General features: G+C 58.9%; 1 protein-coding gene across 2 annotated transcripts in view; it reads right to left on the bottom strand.

Moving 5' to 3' along the window:
- Fbln1 (fibulin 1) overlaps positions 1–24,557 on the bottom strand; it is a 74,915-nt gene extending 50,358 nt beyond the window's left edge. For both annotated transcript variants that reach the window (XM_047550729.1, XM_047550730.1), the window contains exons 1-5: positions 24,378–24,557; positions 12,243–12,348; positions 6,531–6,666; positions 4,594–4,765; positions 943–1,002 (exon numbers count right to left, since the gene is read on the bottom strand). In XM_047550729.1, coding sequence (XP_047406685.1) covers positions 943–1,002; positions 4,594–4,765; positions 6,531–6,666; positions 12,243–12,348; positions 24,378–24,456 — 553 coding nt within the window. In that variant the 5' untranslated portion in view covers positions 24,457–24,557. The remainder of the gene's footprint in view (positions 1–942; positions 1,003–4,593; positions 4,766–6,530; positions 6,667–12,242; positions 12,349–24,377) is intronic.
- Positions 24,558–25,090: the final 533 nt, after the last annotated feature.

The raw sequence follows: 25,090 nt of genomic DNA, 5'->3' as shown, positions 1-25,090 counted from the left end.
GGCACCACGGGGGTCTAGCCAGGCAGCCCACAGCTCGGCCTCAGTGGGCTGCAAGGGACCAGGCAGGACGGGGTGCCCTCTGCTGCCAGCCCTGGGCCCTGAGGAAGCAGGTGGAGGTGCAGCCCCCGGCTTCCCTGTGGATCCCTGGTGCCACCTCTGCCATTCTCACTTCCTACGGGGCAGCCAAAGATGCTCGGGCGCAAATCTCAGGGCAGAAGCCTCTGCTGCCTCAGACCCTCTGCCCCTCCTGCTCCCCCAGCGCCGGGCTGGGGGTCTGCACCCTTCACGTGTTGGCCACTGTGCTAAGCCACTCTCCGCTGCTGCGATCCAGCTGCCCCTCCCACAGGAAGACCCTCCCCTCGGGCGATTCCAGGCCTCCTGGGGTTTTCTGTCCCTCCATCCTGCCACCCAGCCTCCAGGCTGCCCGTCACTGCACCCTGACCTCATCGCCTTGTCATTAAGCTGGCTCCCTAATTAACACCCCAACCACAGGGCAGGCGCTGGGTGCCGGTGCAGCAGACCTGCCAGTCTAGACAAGCCTCAGTGCTCGGGAAAGAGGAAGAGTTTGATCCCGGGGAAAACAAGCCCACGAGGCCCCTGTATTTTAAACTCGCTTCCTTGTGAGACAAGGGAAGGTTTCCGAAGGCGTGAGGCTGCGGTTCCAGGGACAGGAAGGCAAGAAATGACCAGCCCCTCCTGGGGTCTCCTGGCCTCTGGGACACCGACAGTCACCCTCCAGAGCCTGTGAGTCTGGGACCATCCAGGCCACACTGCAGAGGGAAGGCTTTTCACACCAGCCGCCCCGGCCCCGGCCCCACCAGCCCCACCAGCCCCACCAGCCCCACCAGGCCCAGCTCTGGAGACACAAGGGGAACAGGAGGGCGGGGCCAGGAGCCTGGGATCAAGTCTCCACGGAAGGGCCATGAAGATCTGGGGCCTCACCTCGGCAGCGGTCATTCAGGTAGGGGTCTTCTTGTTCCTCCTCCACCTCAGAAACCTTAGCTAAGGGGGAAAGACCAAGACAGGTTACCCAGAGGGTCCCATCTTACCTTAGAAGAACCTCATGTGTCTCCCTCTTCCCATGAACATCAAGTAGGAGCACCCACTCAGACATCCTGAAAGCAGCTAAAGACTTTTTATCCTGGTTAAAGTAGAATTTTACTCGTAAAAGTGGCTAACTGTCTCGAAGGCACAAGGGCGTTAACTGCAGGCCCACGCCGGGACACGGTCAGAGGTGTTGAAAACTTCTGCAAATGCCCCCTGCGCCTCCCTACAGCGCGAAACCCGCCCCCAGGTCCTGGCGAAGCCCACGGCTGAGGCCAACGCCTTGGCGAACGATGCCCCAAGGCATCGTGGGTGGCTGCCTCCCACCCCGACGCTGCCGGGCCACACCAGTCCGCACACCCTCCGCCCCTGGGGAGTGCACAGTTGGGTCCACCATAAATGCCAGCTGCAGGGAGGCCACAGTGATGGCCGAGGAAGAAGCCCCTCAGAGGAGGTGCCACTGGAGGGAGGACGGGGCAGGACCCAAGCAGGCAAGACGGAGGAGGAGGATCCCGCACAGGATGAAGGGCTGGGCTTGCTGACTGTGAAATGTCACCTGATTTCAGGAGCCGGGGAGCAGGAATACAGAAGTCAGCTTGATGTGACCGGCAGCCCTGGACTCTAAAAACTGAAACTGAACGTGAAGGACAGGTCCCTCTGGCCCAGGACCGACAGCCTGGGGGTCCCAGTCACAGGGCAGGTGGCCTGACAGAGAGACCCGGGAGCACTACCTTTTGGTTTCCTTTTTGTTCGTTTGTGGTACTGGGGACTGAACCCAGGGGTGCTCTACGCCACCCTGAGTTACATCCTGGCCCTTTTTAAATTTTATTCTTTTATTTTGGGACAGGGTCTCACAGAGTTGCTTCAACTGGCCTCAAACTTGCCTCGGCCTCCAGGTCTCTGGGCTGACAGGTGGGCACCACTGCACCCGCCGGGCAGTGCTTCCCTGCCATCCTGCACCTTCCCCTTGGTCAACAGAGAGTGGCAAAGCCCAGAGAGGGCTGGGACAGGCCAAGGCCTCCAGCAGGCGGGCAGGGCAGACTGAGGCGCCTCTCCAGGTTCTCCACTGGCACAGGAAGCCCCTGCGAGCGGGAGAGGTGGCCAGACACCAGGAAGTCTCCTGAAGGGTGGAACCAAACCCCACACTCCCGGTTCACGGAGCTTAGGACGAAGGGAGCAGAAGGGCGGCAGGGCGGAGCACGCGGCTGGGAGCCCTCTGGAAGCTGCTCCTGGGGCTGCCTGCCCCTGGCTGGGCAAGTGACTGTCCTTTGAAAGAGAGGCATCTCCAGCCTCTGGCCACACATCCTGGGCCCCAGATGGAGAGGGGGCTCCTGCCAGGACGCCAAGGCCACGTCTGCCTCTGCGTGCCGCCATGTGAGCTTGAGCATCAGAGCTCATCCAAGAAACAGAGCAGGGGCAGCAGGGTGAAATCCTGAGGCCGGGCACTCTGCCCACTCCCCACTCAGCCCTTCCAGCCCTGCACGCAGGGGCCGCAAGGATGCCCATTTCAGAGATGCAGGAGCTGAGGCCTGGGGTGCCTGTCAGGACTGGGACCCTGTGTGCACACTGGTCTGATCTCCAGGACAGAGGCTCTGGGTGAGGGACAATCAGCCTGCGCCGAGTTAAAGCAGCCACAGTGCGTGTGCAAACACGCCCGAGGTGGGGAAATTTGGTGTCACCTTGGCGGGCCTGGGAACCCAGATGACTGCTCCAACACTAGTCAGGGGTTGCTGTAAAATTACTTTTTAGATGAGACTAATATTTAAGTTGGGGGACTCTGAGTCAAGCGGGTAGCCCTCCAGAACGTGGGTGGGCCTCACCCACTCAGTTGAAGGCCCTAAGAGAAAGACGGACCTCCCCCAAGGAGAGGGAGTTCTGCCACAGGTGGCCCCAGGACCCCAGCTGCAACACCGGCTCTTCCCTGGGTATCCAGCTGCAGCCTCCCCTGCAGAAGTTAGATCTGCAGCCCCACATCACACAAGTCAATTCCCAGAAGCAAAACCCTACCTACCCTGGGCGTCCGTCAGGGACACCAAAATCCAGATGCTCAAGTCCCTTGTATAAAATGGTGCAGGATTTGCAGGCAGCCTATGCGTACCCTCTGTGTGCTAGGTTACTTTTTTTTTTTTTCTAGTACCTGGGATTAAACCCAGGAGGCACTTCCCCACTAAGCCACACACCCAGTCCATATATATATACAATTTAGAGACAGGGTCTCACTAAGTCCTCAGAGCCTTGCTAAGTTGCTGAGGCTGGCTTTGAACTTTTAATCCTCCTGCCCAGCCTCCCGAGCTGCTGGGATGACAGGCGTGCACACCGCACCCGGCTTTCTTTTTTTCTTTTAAATTTTTTTAACATATTTTTTTAGTTGTTAAGACATTTATTTTATTTATTTATTTCTATGTGGTACTGAGAATCGAACCCAGTGCCTCATATATGTGAGGCAAGTGCTTTACTACTGAGCCACAGCCCCAGGCCCTGGCTTACTTTTAACACTAGTACAACACAAATTCTTTTTCTTTTTCTTTCTTTCTTTCTTTTCTTTTTTTTTTTTTTTTTTTTTTTTTGTATAAGCACTTGCTTTATTACAAAGTTTGCCAAGGCAAAACAGTGGAGAAAATATTCTTTTTAATAAATGGTAGTGAGTCAATGGATAACTCTTAAAAATTATGACTTCACCCTTACCTTATGTCTTAGAAATCATAAACTCAATATGGGTTGTTGGTTTGTTTTTTATTATTTTTATATATATACACATATATACAATGGAATATTTTTTATTTGTTCTTTTTAGATATACATGACAGTAGAGTGTATTTTGACATACTATACATCTATGGAGTATGACTTCCCATTCTTGTGGTTGAACATGATGTGGAGTCACACTGGTCATGTATTCATATACGAACATAGGAAAGTGATGTCCAGTTCATTCTACTGTCTTCCCTCTTCCCATTCCTCCACCCTTCCCTTCATTCCCCCTTGTCTAATCCAAAGAACTGCTATTCTTCCCTCCCTTGCCTTGTCATATGTTAGCATCCACGTATGGGAGAGAACATTTGGCCTTTGGTTTTTTGGGACTGGCTTATTTCACTTAGCACGATATTCTCGTTCCATCCATTTACTGGCAAATGCCATAATTTCATTCTTAAGGCTGAATAATATTCCATTGTGTATATACACTACATTTTCTTTATCCATTCATCTGTTGAAGGGCAACTAGGTTGGTTCCATAGCTAAGCTATTGTGAGTTGAGCCACTATGAACATTGATGTGGCTGCATTGCTATGGTGTGCATGCAACACAAATTCTAAGTAAATATTGTTCTGTTTTATTGCTTAGGGAATAACATGGGGGAAAATCTACACGTGCTCAGTACAGATGCAATTTTTTTTCTCCAATATTTCTGATTTGGGGTTGGTTGAATCCGTGAATGTGGCATCTGTGGAAAGGGAAGGTCAACCTTGTGCGTGTACACACACGTGCACATACACACCAACATACACCCACACCCCAGACCAACAAGCCAAGAGGGCAGAGGCAGGTTACCTGTGTCTTGGAGGTCCCCAACGTCCCCAGGGGTGAAGTCTGCGGTCTCCTGGCCCTTGACACAGCATGCCCGGAACACCAGCCCACACTGGTAGCCGACCATGAGGCTGGGCTCGCAGCTCTGGCCCCGGGCCTGGGCCGCCCGCCCCAGCACGCAGCAGTGGCAGCACCTCTGAAAACAACCAAGACTCAGACGGGGCTCAACTGGTGGCCGTGCAGGGACCCTGGGGACGCCTCTTGGGTTCCCCTCGTCCACGGCACGGATAGTGAGGGTGCGTGTCTGACTTAGACACCTAGGTGCCCCCAGTAAATGCCACAGTACATGGCAAAGCCACTGAGTCCCCAAGTCTCCTGACTGGCTTTGTAAGGGGACACGCAGTGCCTGGGCCCCAGTACAAGTGCCACCTCCCCTTCCAACCCTGCCTACCGTCCCCCCAGCTCACCCCTCCAGGGAGAGGGAGCCCGCAAAGCCCCAGAGCATTGGTTTTGCGAGGTCCGAGTGTTCTCCACCATGCCTGGAAGGAATGTACGCCTGTCCCTCTGGGCTCCAGGCCCCAGTTTGGGGGTTCAGGCTGTACTTTGAAGGCAGAAGAACCTTAAGGTACCAGCAAAACAAGCAACAGGACACTGCCTGTCACCTGGACCCCAGGTTCCAAAAGTCACACCTGAGCTCTGGAGTCAACATGAGAAACCCACTTCAGTCTTTACTAAACAGCTATCCTGAGAAGGGCACAGAATGTTCCAGAAGGCAGCCCAGGGAGACGCGGCTTGCCTCGGCATCTCTAGAGGTGGAGGGTCTATTCTACGGGTGGTGAGCCAGAAGGAGCAGGGTGGCCACAGGGGTCAAAGCGCCCTGCTAGAACGTCCTGTGCTTTTCCACGCCTCCCCTCCCTCAAGCCTGAGGACGTGCTCAGTTATCTGCCAGAAAGATGGCGTCAGCGGAGCCCAGCCCTGCGAGGACCTGAGTCCTGCGGCCAGCACCTTGACCAGGCTGCCCGCCTGCCCCCAGCTGCCTCACGCCAGCACCTGCTCCAGGGAAGGCTCTCAGGGGCCAGGGGGCCCTCCACACAGGGTCTCCCTCTGCGGCCGTCTGTGTGCAGACTCCCTAGGAAGGAGCCCGCGCACCCTGTCCAGAATCCACACTTGGGCCAGATTCTTGCTCCTTGAAATCCCCCATTGCTTTCCTGGTGGGAGGGGAAGGTTTCAGGGAATCCGCTCTGGTGCCTCCAGCAGCCCCTCCACACCCGGCCTCCACGGCCTGGGCTTGCTGGTCTCCCTCAGCAGGTGGCTTAGCAGGTGGGCTTGGGCACAGCTGTGGTGGCCTCAGTGACCTGCTCTGGACTTGGAGTCCCAGCCAAACTTGGAAAGGGATTCTGCCAGCTATTCATACTTCACCTTCTATGCAGGACCCGCCTGGTCCCCGGACAGGCTGCTGAGAGGCCACTTGGGAGTGCAGGCCGCTCAGAACTTCGGTCTCTGGCCCGGGGGACAGGTTGTAAGAGTCATGTGCTCTCAGGGGCCCTTATGAGGGCCCGTTCTGAGCCCAAAGTCCCAACTAGCCTGGGGCACGGAAAAGCTTAAGGACCTCCTGGGCGTTGTGGGGGTGCCCAGGCGGAACTGAGCAGAGCATAGTCAAGGTCCTGGACGCCCCTGCTCTCTGACCCTTGCATTCTGCCCAAGGCCTGGGAAGGGTGGTCCTCAGGTCCTCCCGTGTCCCTAGGGTGGGGCTGGGCCTTCACTCTCTGGTACTTTAACCAAGCTGGAGTTTAGCAGGAAGGTCTACCTACTAACTGGAGCGGGAGGGGACACTGGAGTGGCCTTGTCCGTCCTGGGCCAGGCAGCCCTGCATCTAGCACGGAGGTGGGCCCGGGTGGTGGGTGACGGACAGCACTGCTCAACGGGAGGCCCTGGAGGCCCCTGTGGTCCCAGGTTCTCACCTTCACAAACATGGTCTCGAGGCTGGTGTTGACACTGAGGGCGGGGACACAGGCATCCTGCTCACTGGCCAGGTTGATGCCCGCAGCACAGTGCAGCTCCTCCAGCTGGTTGTGGCAGCACTGCTCCTGGACCATCCTGTTGGCAGAGGGCAGGCGGGGACAGGGCTGCAGGGGCGCCCACGGCCTGGCACAGGCTCACCCTCTATGGCTTCCCCTCCCCGGCTCCCATGGACACATGCACACAGCACCTGGCATACAGAAGGTGCCCAATAAGTGTTTAGTTAGAAAGACTGCAGAGTGGTGTCTGGGCTCAGGGTCGGGACCCACGGCTGTGCCCCAGAGGGGAGAGTCCCCTCCGAGCCTCACCTCGCCCCAGATTGTCCCCACCTCGTAAGACACAGCCCAGGCTGCTGCTGCTGCTGGGTCACACCCTCATCCTGTGCCACGCTGAGTGCTTCCCGGCTCTCACGCCCACTGTCCAGGCTCAGAGGAGACACTCGGAGCGCTACCAGCAGCCATAGTGGCTCCCAGTGGGCCCCTCTCCCAGCTCTGCCATGCTGTTCTCAGGCACAGAGGGCTCAGGTGGGGAGGAGTCAGTTCCTCAGACAGTCATGGGGCGAAGAAGGCACAGGGGCCCAGAGAGCCAGCCCCGCAGGCCCAAGCAGGAGGTGTGAGTGCCACAGACCCAAAACAACCCCAGCTCTGGCCACAGTCAGCAAGGGCAGAAGGGTCTCCCAACTGCCTCTGGGAGAGGGGGCAGGGCCTCCCAGCCTCCCTGTGCTGCCATCCAGGCTGCCTTTGCCCAAGGTCACAGCCCCTGCCTGCCCTTTCCCCATCTACCCCATCACCCCATCCTGCAGGGCTGCAAGTCTGCACCCAGCTTCAGGGGCTTCAGAACAGATCGCTCTGTACTGAGCGACCGCACCCTGTGCCCAGGCTCAGGGTGGGTTTGCATTTCACTAAAACCGTCAGGGCTGTTCTTGTGCCCTTACCAGATCCGCACAGCCCACCCATCCATTCAAAAGAAAGCAACAAGTGTTGGCAACGACGCGGAGACACAGAAGCCTCGCGGACGCTGCTGGCGCAGGGGAAATGGTGCGGCCATTGGGAAAACAGCACCCAGTTCCTCAAAAAGTCAAAAACAGAATCACCACCGGACCCACAGTCCCGCTTCTAGGTGGATGCCCAAGAGAATCCAGAGCAGGGTCCCAAAGAGACGTTTGCTCACCGTGCTCACGACGGCAAGGCCAAAGGTGGGTGCAGCCCAAATGTGGCCCAGCCATCTGGTAGGCATTCAGCCTTAAGAAGGAAGGAAATCGGGAGTGCCGCAAGGTGGACGGGCCTTGGGGACACCACGCCAAGCAACACGAGCAGCCCCGGGGACGAAGCCTGTGTGACTCCACAGACATGAGGTCCCTGAGTGGTCAAGTTCACAGAGACAGAAAATAGAAGCAGGTCGCCAGGGCTGGGGAGGAGGAGGAGGAGGAGGAGGAGGAGGAGGAGGAGGAGGAGGGGCAGCGAGCACTTCAGGGGGTCAGAGTCTGGGCTCTGCAAGATGGAGCACTCTGGTGGCGACATGGGACAATGTGGGGGGCTTGCTGCCGCGAGTGCGCACACCTAGGAATGTCAGGAGAGAGGATCTCATGTCACATGCATTTCGCCACCATTAACGCTGCAGCCTGCGGCGTGCTGGGTGGGTGTGTAGGGCTCCAGGGACCAGAAAGGCTGGCCTGGTGGGAAACGGCTCCTCCAGGCCTCGCAGGACACCGGGCGCTGACCCTGCTCTGAGTGGGAAGGAGCCAGGGCAGGCATCTGCAGGGCTGGATCTGAATCCTGCTCTCCTCTCGCTGCGTCCCGGACAAGCCGTCTAGCCTTGGAGAGCCTTTTCTCACCTGCAGGGTTGGGTGGTGTCACCTGTCCCTGGCACAGCATATCACAGTGGCCCTTGAGTCGCTGGGCACAGCAGTGCTCTGGAGGCTATGAAGTCCCGCCAACATCACTGCTGTGATACCCCCTGCAGCTGAGTCCCCCCAGGTAGTGATCCCTGCCTTTGTTCAACTGGAGTTCTAGTGGTTGGCAAAGGACATGTCAAGAGTCAACCCAGGGCATCCTGGCTGCTGTCCCCATCCACCTTCACTCCCTGGGGGGGTGACCTTGGGCTGTTGGTGGTCCTCGCATGCGTCGAAGGTACTGGGTCTCCACTGCACCGGGAGGAGGAGAGCAGAGCTGCCCAGCCACACCCTCCTCTTCCGGGACTGCTAAGGGTTCCTGAGAATCACAAGGGCTCCAGGGAACCCAGTTTGGAAACCAAAGAACCAGCTAGTTTCCAGGAGCCATTCTGGGGAGATTCATGAAGCTGGCCACCTGCCCTGTCCTGCCAGAGCCTCTGTCCGTCATCTGCCCCCAAATGCTCTCCCTGGCTAGACTTGCGGAGCCGTGCCGGTCCTGGGGTGGCAGGGGCGGGGCTGTTTGCTTTGGTAGTTGTTTTACAACTAAGGGTTAAACGCAGGGGCACTTTACCACTGAGCCACAGCCACAGTCCTCTTTTGTATTTTATCTTGAGACAGGTGAGGACCACTGGCCACATGTAGCAGGACCCCAGGGTGCCCGGCTGCCCGGGGCCTCTGGCCCAGCCTCCTGCCATCCCACCAGCCTCCCGTGCTGCCAGCGTTCCTTTCTGCAGAACCCCCCGCACTGCCTACCTGGCTCCCAGAGGCCGCCGGTTCTCCTCTTGGATGTGAAAGGGCACCTTAAACTCATGGGCCAAACCCAGTCCATCTCTCAGCGCCCAGTTGCCTCTCCACAGTGCCCCCTCTCACCCAAACTGCCTGCCCAGCCCCTCAGAGCAAAGCCCTGGAGCCGTGCCTGCCACCTCTGGGTCCCACTCTGCTCCATAAGGATGACCTGGCAGCCCGCCTCCAAGACACGTCCTCGGCCAGCCTCTTGCCACCACTCCCGGGCTCCCGCCAAGACACCAGCATGGCCCCCGGGATTATCTGAACAGTCAGTCAGGGCCTGGGCTGCCATCCTCCTCCTCCCTCCTCCCTCTTTCCACACAGGGTCCCTTTAAACACAAGTTCAGACAGATAAGCACCAGCCCTCAGCCCACTTCACGTCAGCCTCTGAGATGGCCACCCGGCCTAGGACAAGTGCCCTGCCGCACCCTGGCCATCTTAGTTTCCTTCTGACCTCACGTCCTTCTGCCCATCCAGCCACCGTTCACTCTGCAGCCACCTGGCCCCTGGCCGCTGCCTGGTCAACGGGCACTGCCTTCCTCTGAGCCTCCACACTGGCTGTTCCCCAGCCTGGATGCCCTTCCCCACGTTCCACACAGCTGCTGTCTTGCCCCTTCAGGGCCTGGCTCAGAGTCCTTCTCAGTGAGGCCAGCCCCAGCTGCTCTGAGGGCTAGCCCTGCCCTGACCGGAAGACCCCCTCCCTCCTGGGGTTCTCTCCCCACTGGCACGCCCGGCCTTCTCACAAACCGAACGCGTACTTGCTGCTCTTTGCCGCCACACAGCTGTGGGACACCAGCTCGCCAAGGCCCGGGCCTTGCTATTCACTCCCTGACTTGCCAGCCAGCCAGAACGCTGCCTCAGCCACACCAGGGACGTCTGCTCGGGTACAGCTGCCGGTGTGGGCACCCCACGGGCCAAGTTCCTCCTAAAGGACGAGGCTCGGGTGTCGTCTAGCCCAGGGTTTTAGGGGGATTTGGATCCTGGGGAATGATGGACCCTGATCAGAGCCCAGCGTGAGATGGCCGTGAACGGAGGAACCTCAGCCAGCGTCGCCCGCCCACCCAGCACGTGTCACCGCTAGAGCCTCAGGCCACCCAACCCCAGCCAGCCTGGTTGAGCCCTTGCCACCCAGGGGAGCCAACCCTGAGAACCCCGGGCGGCCCCACCCTCAAGTCCTGCCCGGGGGGCTCGGCATGGCCTCTCCCCACCGTTCCTCCGCCCCTCCTCTCTCTTCCCGAGCTTAAACTGGCGAGTCCCACAGAACACTCTGCCCCTGCCTGTGAATGAGCCCCGGGATGAGCCAACTGGCCTCAGTAAAGCAAAGGGCCAGTCGCCCCCATTTGGTGAGCCCCGAGGGGTGTCCGGGGCACTCAGTAACATGTTCTGGGGACACGACGATCTAGAAACTCACACTGCCAGCCAGAATTTTCCAAGGCCCCATGTGTGGAGGGAGCACCGTGGGACACAGGTGGAGGGTCAACAGGAGCCCAGGGACAACTGTACCTCCCAGGGAAGACGCTGGTTCCGTCTGCTCTGAGGTCAGGACGTCAGGAATCCCCTGATGTGTGTGTGAAAGGTGTCCCTGCTGGGACGAGGTCACGAGCGAGTGCCCCGGGCACAGAGGCACAGGTCTTGGGCTTCCGGCCTCCAGATTGGCAAGCAGGCCATCGCCTGTGGTCTGCGGCCCCATCTGCAGTGCGGTGCCGTGGAGACAGACACGCACGGTGTGGCTTGGGGCCTCTGCTTTCAGGCATCGTCTGCAATCATCGTACCAGCCCCGTAGGAGAGGTGTGTTGGGGAAACTGAGGACCCGCCTGGCCCAGTTCTCGGCTCCCCGCCCTCATCCCTCGGGGCCAGGCTGCCCGGGTCAGCAGTCAGCAGAACCCTTGGCGCTCAATTCCCAGCCTGGCCACACAACCGCCAGGGGCCCCTCTGACGTCTGCAGCGCTAGGCACCCTGCCAGCCAAGGCCTCCGCTCCCACTCATGGGCTCCCCACAGCCCTGACCGCGTGGCCTTCTGGTCAGTCCCACATTCGAGGTCCCTGCTTTCTCTTCCTTTGTTTGGTCTCTCATGCGTTCGACTTTTCAAGTTTCCTTGGTCAGATCTACGTCACCCATCACCGTTGGCAGGCGGCAGCTGCACTCAATGCCAGCATGGATTCAAAGTTGCCCAGGAGGCAAAAGAGATGTCCCTGCGCATCTTCCTGTGACAGCTGTCCAACCAGCACCCACGGTGCCAAGAGTCTGGGCAGCACAGAGTCAGACTAGAGGCGGAGGAAACAGGAGCAGCAACCCAGGGAGCCCCCGCCCCCCCGACACCTGCTCCCAGTCACAGGCACAGCTCGGATGCCACCGCCACCACTTACTGGTCTCCTTGTCTGTGAAATGGTTAATAACAAGGTGAAATGGGATGGTCCGTGTCAAGTGCACAGCACACAGTAGGCGCTCTGAAAAAGCTTGCTATTCTTTTTATGACAATGATCAACGTCACCTATTTTCATCACTTATTCTAAGTGTATATTGTCCCCAAACTTTGAGGATGCTTGAGTCAATTTAGGGAGAGAAGAAGTCAACCCAGATGTTGGCTGTTGAATAAGGTGGACAACTGTCCATGGAACTCTTGATTTGGGCCTGGCCTCTGAACCTGCAGGTGTCCACTGGCAAAGCATCCAGTCCCATGATCCCATCTGACCCCCATGACAAACACCCTCCCTCTGGAGAAAACAGACTCCCAGAGCTGCCTAGTCTTGACAGGCTGGTGGCCAAGCCCACTCTACTTGCTTCCAGTTCAGTAAAGGGGACAGGTGTCCCCTGTACACAGGTGGCCCAGAAGGGAGGGAAGGGTCTTGTGAGAGGCCTGCGGGAGCAGGGGAGGGGAAGCAGATCCGGCTGGGCCCATGGGTGAGTCCGGCCTCTCCCTGGGGTCCTTTCCTCCCCCACACTGCCCTAGTCAGAAGGAGGTCACAGGCAAACAAACCTGCACTCTTTGGACTCCGAGGTGTATGGCAGGGAGCAATCTCGGTGCTGAGTGGCCATTCGATGTCCATCTGCACAGCAAGCCTCCATAGGGACGTCTGCACCCACTGTGGGGGAGAGAGCAAGCGGCAGGTGAGTCGCCATGTAGGGTGCCCGCCCTCCAGGTCCCACCAGCAGGACAGCTGCTTCCTTAGGTCCTGACCAGAACATGCGGCCAGTATGGCAGGGCAGTGGGTGACAGCACATCGTTGAGTCACTCTACCAAGGAGGACAGAGACCTCCACGGCTCCAGAAGGCAGCCTGCTCCTTCCCCAAGTCTGATGGGGTGCCGCTCAGCACCCCTGCCCCAGCCACATACAGGGGACGGGGACAGGGTCACTGCCCACATGACCCAGAGGCACCGCCCAGCCTGAGCCCCTGCAGGGGATACTGGAGAGGGTTCTCGGAGGCAGGAAGAGGAGTTGGCAGTGAAATCATGGCCACAGGCACAGGGCTTCCACCCTCGTCTGCCAGAAACCCTCGAATTCTGCACAGAGACTCCCGGAGGCTGGCGAGGACAGGGCAGGCTGGGCCCCGAGCACAGTCCCCTGGCTGAGCAGCCAGCCTACATCTCAGCGCCAGACCCCGCCGGGAGCCCGGGTCCTTGTGCCAGTCCAGGCTGTGGCTCCAGGGCGCTCTGCTCAGAACCTGGGCCCTTTGCTGGTGGGAAGGAGAAGACCCTGCCCTGCCCCCGGGAGGCACAGCTGGTCCCCAGGTGCCACATCGTTCACTCTCAACGTAAGGGACAGCAGTCCAGGAAGGACCTGACCATGGCCTCAGCTGCCAGGCAGAGGCCACCTCCCAGCAGGACACTGCAAACAGGCTTAAGAAGCACCAGGCTTCCTTACTAACAGCTTCCCAGGGCCCGTGGGGTAAGTGCCAGCAGGCCGGAGGGCACGGTGCCCTACTGAGCTCCCCACTCTTCCACAGCTGGCCCTGGCCTGGCCCAGAGGGAGTCTTGCTCATGGGCCAGGCCGAGACTTCCTGAGCCCCTGGCCTGACTATGCAGCCTCGGCCACCACAAGCTCTGAGCGTCTGTCCCCTCTGAGAAGAGGAGGAGGAGCATTCGGATAGGCATGGCCAGTGCACACGGGGCTGAGGCTCCGCAGGGCCATTCCACTGGCCGGAGGGGCACCTCACCCTGCGTCAATCCCCATGGCTATTTTGGGGGTTCCCCTTCCCCAGGGCTCCTGAAGGACCAAGCAGCTTTCTGCAGTGAACGATGTCCCTGCCCATTCCTGCCATCCCCCAGCTGCCCTGGGCTGGCCAGGTGGTCAAGGGTGAAAGCCTGCCCCCCAGGGCCCATGGTCACCCCCAAGCTGTCCCCACCATGGTCCCCGATGGTGGTGAACATGGAGGACTCCTCACAGGCTGCTCTGATCAGTGGTCTGACGTCTCAGGCCCCAGATCGCCAAAGCCAGCACATCGTCACCAGTGCCAGGGCACCACCACCAGACCTGGCTCCTGTCCGCCTGTCCCTGGCTCACTCTCACTCCAGCTTATTTTGTTTAGACAGTATTCACAGAACACAGGACCCCCTGTGTAGAGGAGAGCTGTGCTTCGAGCCCCAGATGACGGTGACACGCCTGCAGGCAGTGACAGAAGATGGCTCTCCCGTGTGGCCGACCCCCCAGCACGATCACCCCACACTCCAGCCCTCAGCCCCTGTCTCCTCTCCAGTTCTGCCCCTCACCCTTCCTGTCACCTCCCCTCCCAGCTGGCTTGCCCACCCAGCCTGACTCAGGGGCCTGGGCTCCTGCCTGGACACCCTGCTGGGCACCCTGCCGGGCACCCTGGCTGGGCACTCAGACCACCAGCCTCTGACGTTCCGCCTCAGCATCACCAAGCCAGGCACCGAGGTCCTCAGAGTGGGGTCCATTTCCGTTCTTACCCCTCAGCACAAGAGCTGGTACACAGCAAACAGCTGAGCAGAAAGGGTGGCAGCTTTGGAACCAAATGAGCTCGGCCCCAATGCCAGCTGCAGCTCCTCTGCAGCCCTGGCCAGACCACTGCACCCTGTCACAGCTTCCTCAGTGCCAAAGCAGGTGGCAAGACCTCAGCAGGTTGCTGAGAAGGTGGACACACTTTAAAAGTAAGCTCCCGTAAACAGTGGCTTGGTTACGCGTTAAGTGATCAACAGGGCTTGACTCGCCATCACCCCGGGAGTGCGGGAGGGATGGCTGGTCTCAGTGTTGCGCCCCACGGAAGAGCCACCGCCCGCCTCCCTCACACTCAGAAGAGCCAAAGCAGGGAGTACAGACGCCTGCCCGCACTCAGCGGGGCAGGAGCTTAGTGGGTCCCAGGCCCAGGGCACCTCTCCTCAGCGGGACAATCAGAGGCTAAGCCCTTCAGTCCACCAGGAAACTCGGAATGTCCCTGGAATGCAGTGCGAATGTGCTGAGCAGCCCCAGGGCTGGGGCAATGTGGGGGCTCTGGTCTGAGGATCAGTCTCCACCACCAGACCCTGGGGGTGCAGGAATCGGCTCAGCCTCCTCAGACCAGGAAGAGCCCAGCAGGGGACACAATGACACAGAGGGGTGGAGGGGAGGCAGGAGGGACATTATTGTCCTTGTCCTAACCAATAAACCCCAAGCGCCCTGACCACCATGATAGGCCCTGCAGACAAGGTCTATTCGTCTGCCCACCCCCACCGCCCCCAGGTCCTGAAACTTGTCACGTGGTGTGTGGGGTCAGTCACACGGTTGAGAAGTGGCACACGTTCTTGCCCACTTCCCCTGCCTTGGGCTGGGGTCACTTGCAATGTTTGACTCTCAGGAAGGAGTAAACAGCTCCAGGGACACTGTGATTTAAATCTGTGCCCCTAAAGACACAATTATTTGCCTAGACCAGAGCCAGGGAGGAGAGGGGGCAGGGTGGGAATGTTTTCTGACCCTTGCTGCTCATGAGGAGGTGGCGTGTGCACAGCTGCAGCTGTGCAGGGACCCTCAGGGTGTCCAGTGGGTACCTGTGGCCTGTGGGAGGACTGCGGGAGGCCAAAGAGCAGGGACTGGCCTGGCTCGTGGCTCCTGGTCAAGGCTGAGGCATCTGCCGGGAACGTGCTGGGAGCTCTAGCCCAAGTTAGAGGGGTCTGCAGGGAGAACAGGCCTCTGGAAGGACTACGGCGGCTGCTCTGGGGACGTGACCGGGGAAGTAAGCACTCTAGGACAGACAGACCCAGGTCTGAGTCCCCGCTCCAGCTCCCGGGCAGATTCCCACAACTGGCTTAACCTCAGCCACACCCACCTGCCTGGCAGCCAAACTGCAGGTCACTGGGTGCACGGAGAGTTGTCAGGTCCTTCCTGTTTCCTTGCCTCCCCTTCACATTTCACTGCTCTCTTACAATACACATACCTGTGGGTACCCTGGGACCAAATGTGTACCTGTGGGTACCCTGGGACCAAACTGTCAGTCACCTTAGTGACTTCTTGGAACCCAAACTTCAAGCAGAATTAAGAACAGAAACTGAATGAAGTGACCAGTGACATGGCCATAATAGCATGTCCCCACCAGGGCCTGCTGCACCACCCCAAACCAGCATGTGGCCAGCTGTGCCCAGCGCTCAGTGGACACTGAGTCCCTGGCACTCTCTGGCTCCTGGGCCCTAGGCTCAAGCATCAGGCCTGTTCTGGCAGCCTCCAAAGCTCTTCTGTCCTGAATCAAAACCTCCCCGCAGCCAGCGGTGGCATCTTGCTGCTCTCCCTGTGCCCGTCGCACTCTCCGTGCCCTGCACGCACACACAGGTTCACAAAGTATTAGTTACAAGGAGCCAGGGCGGGGGTGCTGAGGGGAAGGATCACCCTTAAGGTGCAGAGGCTGCTGGGTGGGTGACCCCAGGGGAAATCCCCAGGCTGAGCCACCATGGCAGAGTGAAGGGCTGATTAGAATTTCAGGCCGAGCCAGAGGCCACAGAACTGCAAGTTCCTAGCCCTGGAGATGACCGCGTTTTCCCTGGGAGTTCAGCACTGGCTGTCCCCAAGCTGGCAGAGGAACACTGAGCCACAGGGAGAGGAGGGGTCTGCAGAACAGGACGGCAGTTGGAGACCCCCCTGGGCACGGCTGGAGACCCCAACCAAGGCACTCTCTGCAGCAGGTCGGTCTTTAAAAGCCGTGTGTGTCTCACACAAGACAAGGTCTGTTATTAGCGTGGGCTCCAAAGTAAGCCAAGCCACCCACGTCTTCCCAGGCATTTCCATGAGACGGGGCAGGGCCAGGCTCTCCCAAGCACAAAAGCCCATGCGGTCCCCACCCCACCCAGATGCGTCTCCTCCAAGCCACATTCCAATTAGAAAGGCAAATGGCTGTTTTCAGATTTGTCCCTTCCAGGCAAGCAAGTTTTACTCCATTATGAAAATCACTTCAGGTCAGAAGCGCAGACTTGGTGGCCCAAGATGAAGGCGCCTAAGAAGTTCCGAGAGGAATCAGGTTCACAGTGAGATGGGGGCTGCCGGGGAAGGGGAGGGAGTGGGAAGATGAGAAGCTTGCAGATGACAGGTGGTGACACGGCATGACAACATGAACTTACCTGTCATCCGAACTGGTTAGGAGGGCACATTTTATGTGATGTATATTTTACTACAATAAAAAATACATTTAAGCTGGGTGCAGTGGCTCACGCCTATAATCCTAGCAACTCCGGAGTTTGAGGCAGGAGGATTGCAAGTTCGAAGCCAGCCTCAGCAACTCAGGAAGACCCAGTCTCAAAATAAAAAAGTAAAAGGGCTGGGAGCCGGGGCTGTAGCTCAGTGGTAAAGTGCCCCGGGTTTAATCTCCAGGAGCAAAGGCAGCATCTGTGGGCCACCTTGCCCACTGTGCTCTGCCCACGAGCTCCGCTTCCTCAGCCGCTGCTGCTCCCAGCCCTGTTCTGAAGGCTGTGCAGAGAGTAACGGGCCAACTGTATTTTACAATGTTCTCGCAGGGCACCTGGACTGGGGACAGAAGGCTCGACGTGAGACTCCAAACAGAAAAGCCAAAATGTTTAGTAACTACGTAAACTGTGGCCTTTAAAAAAAAAAAAAAGGTGATTTTAGAAATTCAAGGAAAAAGAACAAAAACAAAAACCATACCAGGGTCACACGTCTCCAGGGGCCTCCTGAGGCAGTGGCAGGGCTGGGGCTCACTGATCTGGGTCACAGGGTCGTCTGAGCTTTATCAGGGCACCACAAAAGCGGAGTCCTGTAAATGCCCCAGGCCCACAGCTGGGAAGAGACCTGGGGCTAACGGGCCTCACTGGTGCCAAGTTTCCCAGAGGGCATGGCGTCTGCCCAGCTGTTCACCAGTCACAGGTCCACTGGCAACACGTGTCAAAGGCCAAAGATCAAGCAACCCCCACAAGCCCTCTGCACCTAGCAGCCCTGGAGCATAGGGTCAGGAGTGACCTGGAGCATTCAGGCCATCCCTGCCCCGCCCCCGTCTCCTTGCCACCAACGACCATGCAGCTCTATAATCTATATTTTTAGGTAAGTCCCATGCTGGACACTCCCAAGCCCACCCAGACCACCTGTCCCACAACTCAATACCCCATTGCCAGGTTCTGGAATCTTCTCTCACTGAGTAGCTCCTTTTTTGTCTGAGAAGAAACTCTCATCAACCATAGTTCCAATTTGACTCCTGTCATCTGACCATGTGAGAAGACCCACCAAGAACACTCACTGCCAGCCAAGAACAAGCCCCTTGCAAATATAGTTAACCTCGCACCAAAAGTTCCAAGGACAGTGCCAGGGTGAAATTACCCAGCCCTGCCAGGTACCGTGGCACACCCAGCAACCCAGGAGGCTGAGGCAGGAGGATCCAAAGTGTGAGGCCAGTCTCAGCAACTTAATGAGATCCTCAGCAACTTAGCAAGACCCTGTCTCAAAATAAAATACAACGAAGGGCAGGATGTAACTTAGTGGTAAAGCTCCCCCATGTTCAGTGCCCAGTACCAAGAATAAATAAATAAATAAGAGCAGTGCCCAGCCTCAACCTGGCTGCCCACCTCACTAACCCCAGGAGCCTGGTTCCTTCATGGGCATGGTGGGTGTGTGCAAGCAGCGCAGGGCAGGAAGATGCACAGGGCAATCCAGGAGAAGGGCCTCAGTCTGTACCCTGACCACAGGAGGAAGAGTCTGAAATCCGGGAGAAGCTGCTCTGGTGGATTGGCACACTCTGGGGACAGACATGTTGCAGGTGGCCTACACCCACCCCGCCGGCACCCCTCTTCTGGAAAGAGACCCCCTGCCGAAGCGCCTGGTGTTCAGGGGCACGGGGGCTCAGCTCCCAGGTGTCGGCCTCAGCAGAGAGACTCAGTCGCCCAGGTAAGTCAGGCTTCCTAAAGATTCTGGCGTGGACCATGGATCGTGGTCGCGACGACGGACACCAGCAGCAGGCTGCACATGCTCAGGCAGAGAGAGGCTCCAGTTCAGAGGAGCAGGGAGAGGCCCTCGAGGAGAAGTGACAGCACGGCCACCTGGTCTTCCCGAGACGGGGCTGTCACTCGGAGGGACGCGTTACCAGTCTTTGGGTGGAAGCTCCCAGAGCATGGCAGGGGTTTGGGGCAAAGCCCAGTTACATTCCCAGGTGGCCTGTGAGCCGTAGGCTCTAATGTCCTAAAGGTAGCTCACTGTGCTAGTGTTGCAGTGGGGAGACCCTGGGCCCAGACCCCCAGGCCCGGCGGCTGGTCCTCACCAGCGTCAGGAGTTCCCTCGGAGGAAGCCTTGGCCTGTTTCTACATCTGTCAGCTGGATGGAGGGCCTGGCCTCACTGAGTTCAGGCCCTGGGCTGACAAACCTTCCACCGATTGCTACAAAATGACAGGCAAAGCAAAGAGGCTTGCCACAGACTCAGCCCGATGCCATTTAAAGTTCTCTTATTCTGAAACTGTCCTTCCCAAATTTGTGGTATTAAAATGTCCTTTACGATTGTGAAATGGTGACGATCTCAGACAGCTGTTGGTCGGATTCCTGTTGGTCCTTTTCTTTAATATTCTCATTGAACAAAATAAGAAGGGGCACAGCTGGGTGAGCGCACGGGGCCAGGAAGGACCCGAGCCTCAGCTTGACGCAAAATCTCAGAAGCGGCTGCACCTCAGGCACTCGGGAGCCTGCCACCTCTGTCTCGGTGCCTCCTGAGCTCACAACCCTGCGGGGACCATGCCCATCGGCCTCAGCACCTTCTGCGAAGATGTGGCAGAGCTGAGGGGACTCCCTAGGGTCCAGGAACCCTGGGAACCGGGAAGGCAGAAATGCAAGAAATTGCCAGCTGTGCAGATCCTGGCAGGAAAGGCCAAAGAGAACCGGGAGACAGCCCAGCCCAGCAGGGCCCTGGGCAGCCGTCAGCCTCTACTCGGCTCACAGGACCAGGATGAGGACAGACTCGGCCACCAGGCATCCTCGGGAAGAACCAGGGTGAGCTGGCATCTGCTCTTAGGGCTCCAGAGCCCAGCCCCACACAAGAGTTCTTGTGTCCTTGAAGCTTCACCTGCCACTCCTGAGTATGTCCCCAGCAGTCAAAGAGATCACGAGGGTCTGAGGCAGCAAGAGAGACAGCCAGAAGGACAGCCAGAAGGAGGGGGCAAGAGAGAAAGGACAGGTGGTACAGTGGAAAGGTGAGGCGAGTGACTGCCCCCAGGCTCCCTCGGGCAGCCACCGTACTGAGCACAGACAGCACGTGGGCTGTGCACGCCCGGCCATCTCTGCAACATCCTGCCGAGCTCCGAGGGTCCCCTGGGCCTCCGGGACCCCTCCCCCAGCGGCTTCTGCCTCTCTCGCCACCCACCATGCATCTTCTGCACCTGCTTGTTGGATCCTGCACCCTGCCGGCAGGCGATCCAGGGGCCCCTGCGGCCGTGCCAGCTCCCGGCCCCTTCCTCCAGCACCCTCCCTAGCCGGCCCCCAGCACGCAGGCTCACATCAGGCACATCTGTTTCCTGCCGTGCATGGTCTCTTTGTTCCCTGCACTTTCCAGCACTTAGCACACATGATCAGCACCAGGAGGAGGGGGTGGGCTGCGTCTCACTCTACATTCTGCCCCAGGCCTGCTGAGCAGTCGCCCAGTCCTGCATGGGAATGAATGAAGGAGCAAATGACCTCAGCAAGTGGGGCAGGGGAGGCGAGGATTCAGGACACGGCCCAAGACCAGAGAAGTGGGCTCCGAGCCCCGTGCTGCCTTTAAAGGTCAACCCACACTCTACGTCTGCAAGAAAGCAGCTTCCCCTAAAGCTGGACTTTAGACCTTCAGACTTGGGCAGGTGAGTCACTGACTGTCCTGGTGAGCAGGATGACACTGCCTCCTGGAGGCCTGGAGGCTGGGACATGCTCCCTGCCTCTGCTTCTCAGTGTCTTCCCCTGCATGATGGGGTCGATGAGTGACTCCTCATGAGATTAGTGTGAGGGCCCTGAGACAGGCGCCCAGCCTCCAGGCTGTGGAGGGAGGATGCTGGGCAGACAGGGCTCCAGCTGTCCCCTGACTACACGGCAGCACTGACTCCCAGGTCCAGAGAGAGTTTTTAAACCAAAATAAGAAGCAAGACTTCTAACGTAAAAATCAAATCTTGCAGTCCATTTTGACTCCCGCAAGTGACATGATCGATTCAGAAGGAAAAGGAGATTCGGGCGAATGCTGGGTCGCCTACTCCCTGGGTTGTTGAGAGTCACGTTATTTACAAACCAAAACCCTCGGTTTTAATAATCCCCCAGAGCAGAGCACACTCTCAAGCCATAGAGAAGGAAACAGACCGAGAGGGTCCGCGACGGGGCCACTCTCTCTCAGTCACTTTCAGACTAGCACATCTGACCCCTTCCAGGGCTGGCCCCAGTGGAGGAGGTTCCTGATAGCCTTCAGACTGCTGGAGCAACGGACACCCAGCTCCCCCTGATCCAGCCTCAGTCAGGGCCAGCCTGGAGGCGAAAGGTGGTGGAGCCCACCCAGCTTCCAGAACAGCCTATCTGCCCTGAACTGTGAGCTGGGCAGATGACTTTCCCCTCAGGCTGCCCTCCAGTCTGAAGGGTCTCTGATCCCAGCAAAGTTGGCAAAATGGGTCCCCTTCCCCTGCCTGATGTGTTACGTGGCCACAGCTGAGAGCCTTACAAGGCACCTGGAATGACCAAGCCTGCCAAAGCTCCTAATAATCCAATTGTTACGATTTGATATTTTGCAAAAGGAAAATCTTTAGTGGTATAAAATGTGCGGGTAAAGTTACAATGTGCCTGGTTGGAACTGCTTTCATAAGATGTCACCTGCAAGGCAGCCTGGCCCATTGCGACCTTCAATCATAGACCCTGTCCTTCGGGGAATCTCAGGCAGGGGTCTTCCACAGCTATGAAGAGGGGGCTGAACTCCTGCAAGTTCCCTGGAGTCCCACATTGCTCATGCCCTTCCTTCTGCCATCCTTCCAGCCCTGCCCACCAACTCAGCCAGGTCTCCTCCTGTAGCTCTCAGTTGGCATGCTGCTTCCTCCAGGAAGGCTTCCTGACTCTGCCAGAGGGCTCCCTCTGTCATTTTCTAGATCTCCTGGGGGATGTAAGCCACTTGGAGGGAATGGCGGGGTTTCTCTCCTTTCCTGCCACACCCCCGAGACCTAGAGCAGTATCCAGCCCCCGAGCTGGGCCTCGGCAGAGACTGAGAGAAGGGATGGGTGGATACCTCTGCCCGGCCAGCACTGTGCAGCTGTTGGGTCTGCTTCACAGCTCCAGGCTGGAGAGCCAGCATCAGCAAAGTCAGAGCAGTCTTGGGCACAGCCATCTTCCCACCCAGGAATGGTCAACACCAATGGCGGCTAATGATAACAGACACCGTGGTCCAAGCCACCCACGGGCTTTTCTGAAGAGAAGCAGACTGGTTTCCAATCCTTTGGAATCTGAAGATGAGTGCCCTGTCCCAGGCAAGTATAGCAGGGGCGACGCATGCAGCCCGAGCTGGGGTCCCTGGGCAGCACCAGGAGAGGCCCCGGGGTCGCCCCCACCCAGAGCACCCTGGGCTTGTCTCCTTGCATCAAGCACTCAGCCCCACCTTCCGACTGGGAAACCTCCAGAGCACATTGCATGCCACATGGTCCGGAGCCAAGTCCTCCCAGGCCTTTGTTCTCCCTCCCAACAGGCTTTCTTTTAATCAGTGGGAAACTCTGCCCAGTTGCAGTCAAAGGCCAAGAAAGCCTCGGAGAAAACACAACTGTTTTTCCCAACACCCACCTCCTCCCCACTCCCTCCCACACCAGCACTCCGTGAAGCTGGGCAGGACAGACAGGCCCTCACCTCTGCCCCAAGAAAGATCAGGGCCCTTCTACGTGGTCCAATACCAAGTGAGTTCCAGCAGACCAGCAAAAGGGCTCACTGTCTTTTCCAAGATGGGTCCCCATAGCTCTATGAGGCCTAGTGGCGGCATTACCCAGTCTTACAAGGCTGTAGGCTGCATGAAGGAGCTGGAATATTCTACTCCCCTCTCTCCAGATTACACCAAACTAAGCCTCCAAACTCAAAGAGGGTTCTGTCCCCAAGAAGCAGCTAAGGCCACGGGACAACGCAGCTCTGCTCTCTCAGACTTTTTAAACCCTCCAAGTTGAGAGCTTTTCCAGGACGGCAGATCAGTGAGGGAGCAAGTGGCTCCAGGCTAGCCCACCCCTGGGTGCTCAAAGTCAAACATGAAAGGGGAACGTTTTCTCCAAAAGTACAGGGAAGGGACAGTGATGGAGGACTCGGGGCTTCCGGACTCCTGAGAGTTGCCTACACTTTCTAGATCTAGCAGGGTCTCTGAGGTCCGGGGCTGCTGCCTGACAGCTCCAAGGCCCTGCTTTACTCCAACAGTTACACCAGCTCCTGCCCAAGCACCACCTCCTCCAAGTCCCCCAGGAACTCCGGGGGGTACAGGGGACACACTAACACTGAGCCCTGCGCCTCCCCACAGTCCCCAACCTGAGGAATGACCCAGGAATGCCCAGGGTGGAGCCAGTGCCCAGAACAAGCAGAGCCCCAGAGGCCTGCAGCAGCAAGTGAGCCAGAAGCTTCTGCAGTCATCCCCCACCTTGTCCCCTCCAGAGTCTCTTCTTAAGTTCCCTGCAGGCATTATCTGGGACAAGTGACCTTTTGACCAAGGAGGAGGGTGGTGATCAGAGAATTCAAAAGAAACTAAACTAAACCAGGGATAAAGAATCCGAGATTCCAAGGGTGGTCTGGACCTGGGCCTCTGAAGAGACAAAGACTCCAGCAGCGCAGGCCTGGCTAATGGCCCTGAGAAGCCACAGGGACGGCAGAGAGGTCAGAGGTCATGGCTCTACTGCCCGCAGCTGCTGTGATCCATAGGCACTGGGACTGCCCCCACCCCCACCCCCAGGCCTGGAGGCTCAGGGAGAGAGCAGCGCAGCCTGGGGGGCACCATCCCTGTGCTGCCAGTCCAGGGCTGGGAAAGGAGGTCTGGACCACCAATCTGCTAGGAGGGTGGTAGGTTTGGAAGTGGCCTGTCCCCTGTCCCAGCTGAACATGAGGCCTGGTAGAAGCACTGCCCTGTGTCCCAGCAGGGCAGGAAGGGAGGAGATGGCCAGATCCCAATGCCCACCATCACCTTGAAGACCTGCAGACTTCTCCCTTACTTTCTGATTTCTTCCTGTCCACTCCCCTACCCAGTAAAAGCCTGTCTCTTGGACAAATTACTGCTCCCACCCCTCAGTTTGCTCATCAGCAAGATGGGTACAACAGCCCCCACCTCAGGTGGGGTTGGGGCATGGGAAAAGACACACCACGGGAGCTTCTGGGACAAAGTGTTCCCCATCCCTAGGACCCAGGGCGGGGGTCTTCGCAGCTGAGTCTACGTGAGATTGGAGTAAGAAGGTGGATGACAAAAGGCCCGCTGCAGGGTGCGTTTGGGAAGAGGGATGTGGGGGTAGGGTCCCATCTTTAAGACAAGTCCCCCAAGCGAAGGGAGGTATTAGGACAGAGCCAGGAGAGAGGAGAGGGGAGCGGACGTCCTGGGGCCAGCGGCTCTGGAAACTGCACGATGACCTCCCCGGATGCGCAGCGCTGGGCGGCGCACGCGGCTCCGAGTTCTGCCAGCTGCAGAACTTCCAAGTAGCGCGGCCAGGGGGCCGGGACGGGGACATTACAGCGGGGACCGTGGGCCCGGGGCGCCCTACCTCGGGCCGCCAGCAGCGAGAGGCCGCCGAGCAGCAGCAGCGGCAGCGGGACCGGGCGCAACGGCGCGGCGCGCTCCATGGGGCCGGCGGGCGCGGGCGGGCGGCGGCGGACAAAGGCGCGGCGGCTCCTGGCTCACCCGCGCGGCGGCAGCGGCTCCACGCTCGGCCGAGCCTGGGCAGCCAACGCTGGGCCGGGCCGCGCCGTTCAATTATCCCGCCCGGGAGGAGGCGGGGCCGCGCGTCCTCCCTCCCCGCCGCCCCCGCGCGGCCCCGGGGAGCCTCCCTCCCACACCCCGGGCGCGGGGGCGCGCTGCCACGGCTGCGGGGGGCGGGGGCCCGTGCTCCCCTGCTGGGACGCGCAGAAGGGGGTGCTTCGGGCCGCACGCACTCCCAGGTCCCCAGTCTCAGCCCCCGCGAAACGGGATCCCCCCTCCACCCGCCGCCCGGCGGGCTCTGAATCAGGGCAAGCAATGCCCAGCTCGCGGAAAGGACCAGCATCCAGACGTGGGCAGCCAGGGCCCCCGCGGACCCCGCCTCGAGTGTCCTAGGTCCCCTGGAGCGGGCCCACTCGGGGCGCACCACGAGCGAAGCCCTGCTCCCGGGTCTGCTCATTTCCCGCCTTTGGCGCGCGCCAGTGCGCATCGCTGCAGGTCCCCCGCTGACCCAGGCCTGTCTCAGCTGGAAGCCAGCCCTGCGCTCAGGGACTGCCAGTC

Source organism: Sciurus carolinensis, chromosome 4 (genome assembly GCF_902686445.1).
Source record: "Sciurus carolinensis chromosome 4, mSciCar1.2, whole genome shotgun sequence".
Classification (NCBI taxonomy): Eukaryota; Metazoa; Chordata; class Mammalia; order Rodentia; family Sciuridae; genus Sciurus; species Sciurus carolinensis.
Note: the sequence above shows the minus strand (reverse complement) of the source record. Positions and strands in the feature narration are given on the sequence as shown.